Raw genomic sequence first — 12,432 nt, 5'->3', positions numbered from 1 at the left:
CACAACACTCTTTGCTCGGTACTTACACTTCACTGATTTGACTTAATTTAGCAAAATCGCGTAAATAAGTGAATTCAGCTTTAAATGTCGACAGTCGACAAAACAGTTTGGGAAAGCAATTGCAGAAATACGCATTGTGTCTGCGTTTGTTTTTTTTTTTTCGTTGATGGTTGTTGTTGTCGAAGTTGAAATGTTGTTGTTATGTCGGGGCGGAATGGTTAAACTGGTGTTTTTAATGAGCTCTCGAACATAATGTTTTACCGCGCAGACCTTTGCCACAGACAGCGCGCGATACATATTTTGGTTGAACTTTATGCTATGTTATGACGGCACGGAAAGTGAAATGCGTTCACGTCAGATTGAGTTAATGCTTGATATCTGCGGATAGTTAAATGTGCAGTATGCTGGGCTAACAGTAGTTTGCAAGAAAATTTTATTTAGATAATATAGATTATTCTCAGGGATAAATTAAATGCCAGTGAAAGCATTTGAATAGAATAATCCAAAAATACCTAAAATAGTTCACATCCATGCAAATACCAAAAACTGAGCTGTCAGCAAGTATTGCACAATGATGCGTAACAAGTCGTCGACTTTTGGCCGGCACTCTTCCCTCCCAAACTTGCTGCTGTATAATTTAGCAATATTGGTACTAAATGACCACCTGAACCAGCGTCGAATGACCACGGAGAGTAAGTACCTGGTTAAGAGGGGGCCACACCGCCGGGTTCAAATTCGTTGGCCCCGAAGAGTTATTACGTCTCATTTAAACGAGACTTAGACGTAGTGGGAAAGGAGGCGGCGGGTTGTATCGGAAGTCGTTGAAAGTGCCGTACTGGTTCACTCTCGTTTTAAGGAGATGTTTTGGACGGATTTTTTTACACTGTGTTTTGTAAAAATAAACATCGTGAGATCATCTTCGATTTTTTTAATTGAATTAAAAAAATAGTTATTAAAAAGAACAATTACTATTTTTTACATTAAATACATTTAAAGTTCTAATTGTACTAAACTCTAGTAGACAAAAAAGAAAGCAAAAAGGTTTTAAATATGGTTGAAAATTCAACTTGTTGAAATAAAATTCCATTCAAATGATACAATATGATAATTCAACTATAATTTTTAACAAAAGAAATTTTATGAATAATGTATTAATTCAGTGAGTTCAACTTAATTTTCAAAATAATAAAAATAGTAAGACCAAAGAAAATTTCATTTCACAACGTTAATATAAACTTTTGATTGATTTTAAAATTGTGGTTTGGTTGAGCGTTTTAGCAGAATGCATTATTATGAATACAAAGAGACGAGTTGTTCCTTTTAATTCCGCTATATATTTTTAATATCTTGACAGATACGTATTTCGTCTACTACTTGCAGACTTCATCAGTGTTCTGTTCTCGACTCGAGAACAGAACACTGATGAAGTCTGCAAGTAGTAGACGAAATGCGTATCTGTCAAGATATTAAAAATATATAGCGGAATTAAAAGGAACAACTCGTCTCTTTGTATGATTTTCAAGTCAAACTACAGTTATCCCACATATTCGGAACACCCACAAATTCGGAACATTTTTGTGATAATTTGTCAATAGCATGCCAAATGCTGCTTTTCTCTCGACCCTACTATTTTTAGGACCTTTATTTGGACATTCTTTTGATATGTCACTAGTAAAAGTAGTATTTTTTGAATATAAAACTTCATTTCAAGACTATCTTATCCTGAGCAGCAAAACACTGCATCCAAATTGCCTGTTCCATGATTGTGGGATGTTATTGTTCCTCCCACAACTGTGGAACTCCTGAATTTAACTGATATTTTCACACAAAAAAGTTATCAGACCATTCATAAAACATAACTAAGCTTGAATTTCTTTGATTTCAGTGCGTGAAGTCATTATTTTGTAAAAATTGTGTACTCCTGGAGAGAACCAAAGTTTGTTTACATCCGTAAGAAAAAAGTGTTCCGAATTTGTGGATTTCAAGGGTCAAAGTTTTTCTTCAAAAACTTGACATAAAAGTTAAAATTTGCAGTTGTTCGATACAGCATTCGAAATATCGCAAGAAAAGCTTTCAAATGAAGGTAAAAGCGAATCATTAAGTTCAATATGATTTCTTGAACAATTTCAATATGATTTTTTGAACATTGGCCGATCTGTAAACTGTTCCGAATATGAGGGATGACTGTTTAATCAGAATTTAAACATGGATTAATCATAAGCTTTATATTTCTGTGTTGCACATTAAATAAATGAAATTATAAATAAGAAAACTAAAGTTTAAGCTAAACTATGACTCTCAATTTGAGAGTCTTAAATTGTGAAACTACATTTGGCTGACAGGCACCTAAAGGCTTTTTTAAGGCTTTTAAGGCTCAATCTCGAATGCCTATTTTTTAAATTTCTGTGTTAAATTATGCGTCGCAAGGTGATTATATTTAATTAAGAAAAAACCTATTTGATTCACATTATTAGAAAAATATAAAGGGTACTCAGTCTTCAATGTAAGTCTATGATTAACTTTAAAAAATATGTATCGATATTGCACTTTGTCGATCTATTAAACTAAGCCAGAAAGAACAACTTCCCGCTCAGCGTAAACGCACAAGCGAAAATGTGCTGGCGTTTATGCTTCGACTTGATGATCTTTCGAGCAAGAACGAGCCGGGACTTCAATTTTGATGTTCAGTATATGATTCTGTCTAAAACCAACAATTTAATAGGAAAAAATAGGGTAAAAATAAGACGTAAAACACTAATATGGCAACCCAGGTAACATTTTAGGCTTTATCAAAGCTGTCACAACCGCTATAAAACCAATCAGCCAAAACCAACATTAAACCCACTTAGTCGTAACAGCCTCCCCAGAACCCCGATAAACCTCTGTTAAAACCCAAAAGGACCTCCGCAAAAGGTTGTCACGGCCTATTTATAAAACCTACATGGGAGTTCAAGGCTTTAAAATTGAATCCTAACAACCTCCTCAAAGCCTTAATAAAACCTTTGTTAAAACCTTGGTAGGAGTTAGAAAAAAATGACATTTCATACGCCTTCAAACGTCTTATGCTAGACAGATTTTATTCTGGCAAAAAAAAAAAATAGTCTTTGTCTTGCCAAATGATATACAGTATGTAAAAAAAGTATTTACACCCCTTGGGCACTATGCACATTTTGTGATGAAACATGTAAAAAATTTAAAGTTTGACAGGAACCTAGTACTAAGTTTTGTTCAGAAACTCATGCCAAACATTTTGCTACAAAAAGCTCATGAAAAGATGATTTCTATAAAAAGTTATATAACAAATACTATTACGAAAATAAAAAAGGTGCAAAAAATGTTTGTACACCTTTCGAAAAATTAACATAAATAATGTTATTTGTTGACAAATCACCATAAATCCAGTCTCCCAACTCCAAATAGGCATCCTTGACTGATTAAAAAAATAATTTGGATTGAATATAAAGTTTACTAACTACTTAGTATAAAAGTTTATATAACTCTGGAAATTCTATATAAAACTTATCTAAACCTAATTTTGCAAACTTTTAATTCAACTAAATGTCAATATATTACCATATAATTGCTAAATAAACATTTTGGAGTGGGTATAACACCGTTTTGGGGGTATTTGTATCGATAGAATAGATTTTTCGTTGGAATTTCGTACCAACCCGGAATTACGTCGTAGGAAAATCCGCCGGCATCCGAACCGGTCCACGATTCACAAGTCAACCTATGTGGAATCGGAAAGGGCATAAAATTTCCGATCTTTTGATACCCAAACATCTAGGTTTTCTTTAAAACCTACGTTTTTAAATACCTAAGCAAAAACGTTGTTATGGTTTCGTTTGAGCAACCTGCCAAAAATGTATGGAATTTCGTAATTTTTGTTCTCGTGGATCAAACTTACTTTTTGCCCAGGTATTTAAAAACGTAGGTTTTAAAGAAAACCTAGATGTTTGGGTATCAAAAGATCGGAAATTTTATGCCCTTTCCGATTCCACATAGGTTGACTTGTGAATCGTGGACCGGTTCGGATGCCAGCGGATTTTCCTACGACGTAATTCCGGGTTGGAACGAAATTCCAACAAAAAATCTATTCTATCGATACAAATACCCCCAAAACGGTGTTATACCCACTCCAAAATGTTTATTTAGCAATTATATCCCAAGTAGCACACTTTGTTCGCACAAAAGATTTCCGAACTTGTTGTTGAACACATTTACTTTGTTTTCCCAACGTCCCTGAGAACTCTTGAACGCTGGAAAAAGCGCACGTTTTTCTGTTGTTGAACATCTCTTAACCCGTTAGAAATGTGCGTAGTTTAATTAAGTTTTACCAGCGCAAGTCCTACTTGCATAGAGAACGTTTGTAAGATTCTGAACCGGGTTGGATAACGTCGTTAGAACCTTTTAGCAACATTCTGCCTTTAAGATTCAGGAGGGAGTTAGGCAAACGTTTTTATAACCGTTCAAGAACATATCGTGGCAGACAAGAATGTTTAACAGGCTTTTCATAAAATATGTTCAAGGTGTTCGCTCAAAAGTTATTTTTTCTTCATTTAATCCTTTATTTGTGAGAAATGTCGCTTTACAATATTTAACTACCAGTTTTTTTTTGTAATTTATTAGTTTGGACAGGGATACGCCATTAATGAATGATGGATAATAAAAAAATATCAACCATAAAAAATCATTTAATTTCTTAATTATGCCTTTGGGATTTTTTTTCAATGATGTTTGAGTGCAAATTAACATCGCGTGCTACTACTACTACTCTACTACTGCTGCTGGTTCCCGGTGCTGCATTTTCAGTTTTCCTTTTTGATGAAGAATGCTCAGGGCAAGTATCGAACTCAAGATCACTGCAAATGTCAAGTCCGGGCGCGCGTCTGCTTCTTTCCACGAGGGGTTATGTTGGATGAGCAGGCCTAAACGTCAATAAGAAGTCTGCGGTCATCTAGGTTTTACCAAGTTCACTAACAGTTTGCCAAAACTGCTTTCGAACATAAGCTGTTTCTATTTTTAGAACTATTTGTGCTTGTTTCGTCAACATGTCCTTGCTCGGTGTTTAGAACACGAACGCGAACTTCACATAAACAACTAGTTTACGAGAAATCCCAGCCGAAGCCAAAGGTCAAATCTACTATGTTATCACGTTTAGCAAACTGAAATGAAACATCATGTCTGCAAATGTCACTTTACTTCTCGAGTTCTACAAGCATGTTGCATTGAGGTCAGAATAAACTTCAAAATGAACTGTTCGTAATCCGTTGCTAGATTTGGCATTTGTGTTACACAGCCATGTTGAACAATGGTTTTTTGGTCAAAATGTGAACAATTGACCAAATTTTTTGACACTTGTTCAATAATTAACGAATAAAAACACTTATACAGCAATTGTTGAACAACAAAATAAAGAGCGATGATTTTCTTGCTACTTGGGATGGTAATATATTGACATTTAGTTGAATTAAAAGTTTGCAAAATTAAGTTTAGATAAGTTTTATATAGAATTTCCAGAGTTATATAACCTTTAATACTAAGTAGTTAGTAAACTTTATATTCAATCCAAATTCTTTTTTTAATCAGTCAAGGATGCCTATTTGGAGTTGGGAGACTGGATTTATGGTGATTTGTCAACAAATAACATTATTTATGTTAATTTTTCGAAAGGTGTACAAACTTTTTTTGCACCTTTTTTATTTTCGTAATAGTATTTGTTATATAACTTTTTATAGAAATCATCTTTTCATGAGATTTTTGTAGCAAAATGTTTGGCATGAGTTTTTGAACAAAACGTAGTACTAGGTTCCTGTCAAACTTTAAATTTTTTACATGTTTCATCACAAAATGTGCATAGTGCCCAAGGGGTGTAAATACTTTTTTACATACTGTACATGGAGATGGTTTGCAAAAATGGCGATGATGAAATAATTTATATTGGAGGTAATTATACTAATTTGAAAGATTATTTCTCGCAGTTGGTGACTTAATTTCAGCTGCGGTTAAAATTTTATCGATAAATGTGGGGATGATAGAGCCAAAAAAATCAACTCGCTTAATTAAAAACAATTCTTTTGTAATTACAATTTTTAGTTCAAAAAATATTTTTTTGCTCTTTTTTGGAAAAAATGTTCAACACATTTTTGAACGTCGATGGTTATACTAGTTATTTCAGAAATTCATCATAAATGTGTGTTTTCATCAAATGCTAATCAAATTTATTGCTTTTTCAAATTTTTCTACGCATATTTTCGAATGGATTTTTGTTGGAAATGGAATTCTTTGATTTTTTTTTGAATTTGATAGTGTTATCTGTAAAATAGTAAAAAAATACCTCTAAAATGGCTTTGACCACATTTACCGCTCCAAAATTGTGAATCCATAAATAGAATTCTCGTCTCCGACCATGGCTACAAATCTAAAATATAAAACTAACATTAAAGAGCGGATACAGACATCGCACAAGTATTTCAGAAAAAGAGCTATTAAAAATCAGGCTTTGAGTTCCAGGTTTTGGGCCAAAATTCAATCGAAAGAGCGCATCAAAATAATCGATGATTCATCTGTACATCTTGTATTCACTTTAGGAGATGAATGATTTTTTTTCCTGCATTCAGTTACAGTAACAGTAATTTCTGTTGGAGAAATGAAACAAAATAAATAATTTCAATTTTGAAAGAATTCACCGTTTACAAGTTTAAGGCTTTGCAGTAAAAAATATTAAATTTTGCGTACCCAATTTAAAATTCATTGATACTTTTTGTCTTAGCACATTTTAATATATTTGAAATTTGTTTCAAGCATTGCTGTGGAGTCAGAGTCGGTTATTTTTGCGATTCAGTGTAGATCTTCAAATACCATTCGAACCGCTTCGGAATTTTTCTCCAGGGATCGCCTTAAGGCATGAGGTAATCGACATCTTGAACCTCAAGATGTCGGCCCGTGCCTAACCAGTGATGAATTATGTCAATTGGCATGCCAGGGTAAGCATGTGTACAGCGAGCGATGACCACGTGGTGGTGCGTCATTAGCACTTTCGGGTCATCCACGAAACCCACCTCCCTCGTTGACCTCGTTACGTCGAGGGTTAATTTCGGGGTTGGTTGGTTGGTGTTTGTGGAGTTGGGTTATAAGGGTTATGGGGGCTATGTTTACATCGTAATCAAACGCTTCTAAATACATACCTGGATACCGTGACTGTTGCGGTGCCAGTGAGGGATAGTAACAGAAGGGATGTGTCATGTGTGCTGGAAAGTAATGATACATGCGTGGTGTGTAGCTCGGGGGTGCCGTAACCAGTGCAACACGATCTAGAAAATATGAATCAGGGAGAAGACGGGTTGTTGTTTGTTTGGCTGTTTGTATGGTTGTTGTGATTGTGCAGCAGTTTATACTACGAGTTGGAGTATTTTGTCCAATTTGGTGTGTAAACTTTTTCACCCGGTGAGCCGTGAGAGAGAGTGTGTGTGTGCGTGCTTGTGTGAATGTTTCGTTTTTTTATTTACGATTACTATTTTTGTTTTACTTTTATTCAATGTGCACTTCTGTACCGATTTGTGTGATGCAAAGTTGTTGTTTTTTTTTAGTCAGCAATATGAATTATTTTTCAATAGAAAATCGCCATTTCAAAAAACGAATTTGATTCAATTAATTTTTAAGTGTTTATTATTATTGTCATCAATTTTGATCGAAACAATTTTGATTTGTATTTCAAGCCATATGTTGCTTATTCTAGTACACAACAAAACTTGAAATAAAATTTGGAATGGCCTGGTAAAATTATGAAATTCAGCGAAAATTGCTTCAGAAAAAAACATTTCGTTTAATTTTTAATTGATTCAAACTCAGGGATCTGTAATTGCATTACACGACTAAACCAACGACTCATCTACAGAACCTTTTTTCGACATTGGATTTATCCTTCAGAAGAATATTCTTTATTTCAGTGTTAAATATCTAAATCAAATACTCACTAATAATAATACTGTTCTTATATAAAATAATTATAATCTAGCAACACGAATATCAAACAACAAAATACAAATTGATCAAATAATACAAACTAATAGAAAACAAGCAAGCGAAAAATAAACACAAAAATACCAAACAATGAACTTTTTAAACCGAGTATTCTAACAATTCACGTCGCCCATATGTACACAAAAGACTTCCTCTATTACGTAATTACGACTGTTCTTGAAAGGGGTCCCCCTCTTCTCTAGGATCCACACCGAGACCTGAAACGACCACAAAACAACTTCAGTTTCATTCTCGCCACCACCCAAAAGTCGCTAACGAGCATGATTGATTAGGCCTTAATTTGGCCCCCTCGACTTCACGGGAGGGGGAGCAGGGGGTCCAACTTCCGATTACCTTCTATGATGGCTGTAGAGAAGCGCCGCCCAAACTAGAGAATAATGCCGTTTCGCATAATAAACACCCGTCCTGAAGCGGAGAAGAGGTCTCTAAAGATGGTCATTTTTGCCAAAAGGGAGCTAGGGTGAAGATTTTTATCACCTTCTCGGCCGCGGCGGCGCGGTACAACTCTGTTTTCGCAACAAAATCCCACATTAATTATTTTCAAATGTTGTTTTTTTTTGTCTTGCCTCGTTTAGAGATCCCACCATGTGTGAGAACTTTGAAGGTCTTTCCTTTGTGGGCATCTGGTTGCGCTGGCTAAGAGAGATGTTCTTGGCATGGGCCAAAAGTTCGATGACTGACCGGTTCTGGGGGTTGCTGCTAGTTTCGAGGGTCTATGACCGGCTGATGGCGGGTAACGAGCTGGTAATAAATTTGCCTCCTTGATTGAAAGTTGTGGTGGGATTGGCCGCCTTTAAAATAACAGCGAAAAGTCCCGTACGGAACGCTGAACTATTTGAAGAATTAATTATGCTATCAGGTTCAAAATTAGGCGTCATTATCCTTTATGGACCTATTCTCTGAAGTTCTGTATCTATCGTCAAGGTTCTAGTCTTTATATGGCCATATATGGCCATGAAGGCCAACTGAGGATAATTTTGAAATAAAAAATGTAAAAACAATCTAAAATTTTATAATTAAAGTACATATCTAGAATTTCACTTTAATGTTTCTTTTTGCAATTCCGTCGTGAAACTATTTACTTTTCCTGTTATTCTTGAACGACGAAATAGCCTACTTTTCTGTACCAAAAATAACAGAATCGAATAGCAACACTTTTCAAAAAAAAAAAATGCTGAAAGGTTGAACTTTCCAGAACTTGTTTTGAAAAGTAACACTTTCCAACATTTTTTTTATTTAAGCGATTTATTGCCAAATACATGAAAAGTTGACTTAAAATTTCACTCAATGGGTGTTTTTCGGAATTGCAAAAAATGTTGTATGGAACTCGTTGCAAAACTTATTTTTTTTTTCAGCACTCGGTGAACCTCGTTGGATAAATGTACGACTCGTGTTGAAAAAATCCTCTTTTTGCAACTTGTTGCATAAACTGCTATTCCTCATGGATGATCAAAACCAGTGAAAAATTATGAATTACCAATTGTGATAAGGTTAATTCTAATGAAACTAGATTTATTAAAAAAACTGAATTGTTTGAAAACGCACAATTAATTTCAATCCCGAATTTAATAAAACTCAGTATAATGAAAAGAAAAAGAAAAGGTTATACGATTACATTAGATGTAAACAATGTAGTTTTTATGACTGATGTTTAAAATAATACTTTTTCTCTTAAACTAATAAATGAACTTTCTTCGAATTTACTCAATATTGCAAATGTTCTCAATCTGTATGTTGAGAATAGAGCGTCCAATTTCCCGTCCCGGGAAAAAATTTCCCGGGAATTCCCGGGATTTCCCGGAAAAAAATATTTCCCGTTTCCCGGGAAATTTGTAAATTTCCCGGGAATTCCCGAAATTCAAGCGGAAGTATACATTTTCTTAACTTTTTGGCACCAATATTTTGAAAATATACAAGAAAAATTAATGAGAGAACCTTATTTGATTTTATTAATTTCAATCGACTATTCATAATGAACTAATAAGCTTGTCTGTAAATTGCATATCAAGGTTTGATTCAGATATTATTTATTTTGGAGCATTCGCAACTAGGAATATTGTTTGCTTACATGTTGGGCAACAAAACATACGATATTATGGAATGAATATTAACTATTTTATTTTTGACAACCTATTTAAACGATTTTCTTGTTATATAATTTTAAAATAAGATAGTTACCTTTTCCGGCCAAGATTAAATTTGATATTTGTTCAACAATTTTGATTACGTTAACCAAAATGGATCGAAATTGCATTGATATAATGAAACTTAAAAAAAGTTCAAAAGTACAGTTTGAAGTTATAGATTTATGAAGCACGTGAGCTACCAAGGGCGTAAGAGGGTTATATGTGAAAAAAATATTGTTTATTTTCAACCACTTCTAAACTTTGAAAATATTTAATATACCTAAAATCATATCATAAATAAAATTATGAAAAATCGTTAGAAAACAACTTCGTATAATATGAAATTTACCCAAAGAATGCAACCATATTTCAAAAACTCGCTTCATATATTTTGAGTTGTGATTTCATTGAATAGTGTTTCAAGTAAAAAAGCGCTGCAAATTAGAGTTTTAAGGCAAATTTAATGATTTGCCATGATATTATTTCTGCAAGATTTTTTTTTTCGTTTAATTTTATGGTCACTAAGACAAATTTGAAACACTTTTATGGTTGTGGAGCATAGATGTTCAGACACTTTGATTAAACAAATACTTCTCAACAAAAAATACTATTTTTTTTATTTACTACGATTTTTTTTATATTTTCTAAAAGTTGGATGTTTTTTTACAAGCATTCAAGCCATTAATTGATCCTCACACTTATTTTGACCTATTTTGACCATTATGGTTGCTGTTCTATACAATTGCGTTGCAAAATATTGATCAGAAACAGGATCAGAATAATGTTGGTTAAATTTCAAATTTCCCGGGAATTCCCGGGATTTCCCGGGAAATTTGTTGAAAATTTCCCGTTTCCCGGGAATTTTGTAACCCCGGGAAATTGGACGCTCAGTTGAGAAGGAATTTCTAGGTATTTGGCAAAGTTCTAAGTAATGCTTAAGACTATTCATTCATATTCATTGTGAAGTTAAATTTGCTATCGAAAAGTACCTTACTTTTTTTTTAAACTGAGCCATTTTCGAGATATAGTCGATAAGCCTTATTTTTTTTCAATAGCTTTAAAACTGTATTTTTGTGCTATTTTTTGATTAAAATGTATGAGATTTAGTCGTACGATACAATACAGTTTATTTGATTTTTTTTTGTCTCCCTTTCGACCTTGAGCAGAGCTGAGGCACAAAAACTTTGAATAAAATTTAAACGAGCCTTATTCAATAAACCTAGTACAAATTTTATTTAAAGTTTTTGTCACCAATCTTTAGTTTTCAAAATATGAAAGTATTGGCGAAATATTTTTTTGCCGAAAAAAAAAAAACATTTTGCAGTACTGTACAACGGCATTTCACAAAAAAATAAAATATTGTTGATCGATCTCAAATATGTTTAATATGATTTTGAACGCAGGGAAATGCATTCCAAATTATTTTCAGTTTATTAAACTTCTTTTTTCACAAAATTTTGAAGTTTTTAGAAAAAAAATTTGCCTCCTGATTTTTCGGACCAGTTTTGAATAGGGCCCCCCCCGTTAACTTCAAAAACTATTTGTAACGGCCTTAATAAAGCTAAAAATTGGTTTTATCAACTTAAAAAAAACCATCAAGACCATTTAAAATATAAAATGGAAAAAGGGAGGATAAGAAAAAATAAAATCAACTTAATTTTTAAACTATTTGCTGGAAATTCATTTTGCTATTGCTCTCGTTGAATTATAAACTATTTGAGTACATTTTATATGATATTTCTAAGCTTTTTAATGATTATAAACCAAACAAAAGATGTTTCGAAAAACATAAAATATCGAAATGCTATTGGGACTTCATTAATATTTTCTAAATAATCTAATGAAATGTTTGTATACATTGGTCAATAATTGATTCAAATTTGTGGAAACTGGTAAAGTTTTTCCATATTTGTTAATAAATCAGCTATACCTATGACATTTCCAAAGTTTGGAATCCAAAAATAATTGCAAGTCAAAGTTAAAATTGTGGTGCATATCGATCGGTTTCTGTAATTTGATTTAAGTTTTTCAGCTGCAATATGATAATCACTTTTTAAAATATTTTAGAAATTTTGAATAAGAATAATTGCTCACTACTATTAAAACAAGTAAATTCAGACTCGACGCTATCGTGCTATCTTGTCGCACGTCGCTTTTTGACGTTCCGAGAAAAGCGCAGTTTTAATGGTTGACCTTGAATAAACAGAACAAATTTTGATTGGCTGACCGTTCTGTACAGTGTCCCGAAGTTTGGTTGAGT

General features: G+C 33.3%; 1 protein-coding gene across 2 annotated transcripts in view; it reads right to left on the bottom strand.

Moving 5' to 3' along the window:
• LOC120421847 (uncharacterized) overlaps positions 1–12,432 on the bottom strand; it is a 172,277-nt gene that overhangs the window by 15,420 nt on the left and 144,425 nt on the right. Inside the window, exon 2 of one of the 2 annotated variants that reach the window (XM_052707699.1) lies at positions 7,191–7,316. The exons of the other annotated variant lie outside the window; for it this stretch is intronic. Within the exon in view, the coding sequence (XP_052563659.1) occupies positions 7,191–7,316 (126 nt within the window). The remainder of the gene's footprint in view (positions 1–7,190; positions 7,317–12,432) is intronic. 2 annotated transcript variants of the gene reach the window in all.

The sequence above is a fragment of the Culex pipiens genome, chromosome 2 (genome assembly GCF_016801865.2).
Source record: "Culex pipiens pallens isolate TS chromosome 2, TS_CPP_V2, whole genome shotgun sequence".
In the NCBI taxonomy this organism is placed as follows: Eukaryota; Metazoa; Arthropoda; class Insecta; order Diptera; family Culicidae; genus Culex; species Culex pipiens.
Note: the sequence above shows the minus strand (reverse complement) of the source record. Positions and strands in the feature narration are given on the sequence as shown.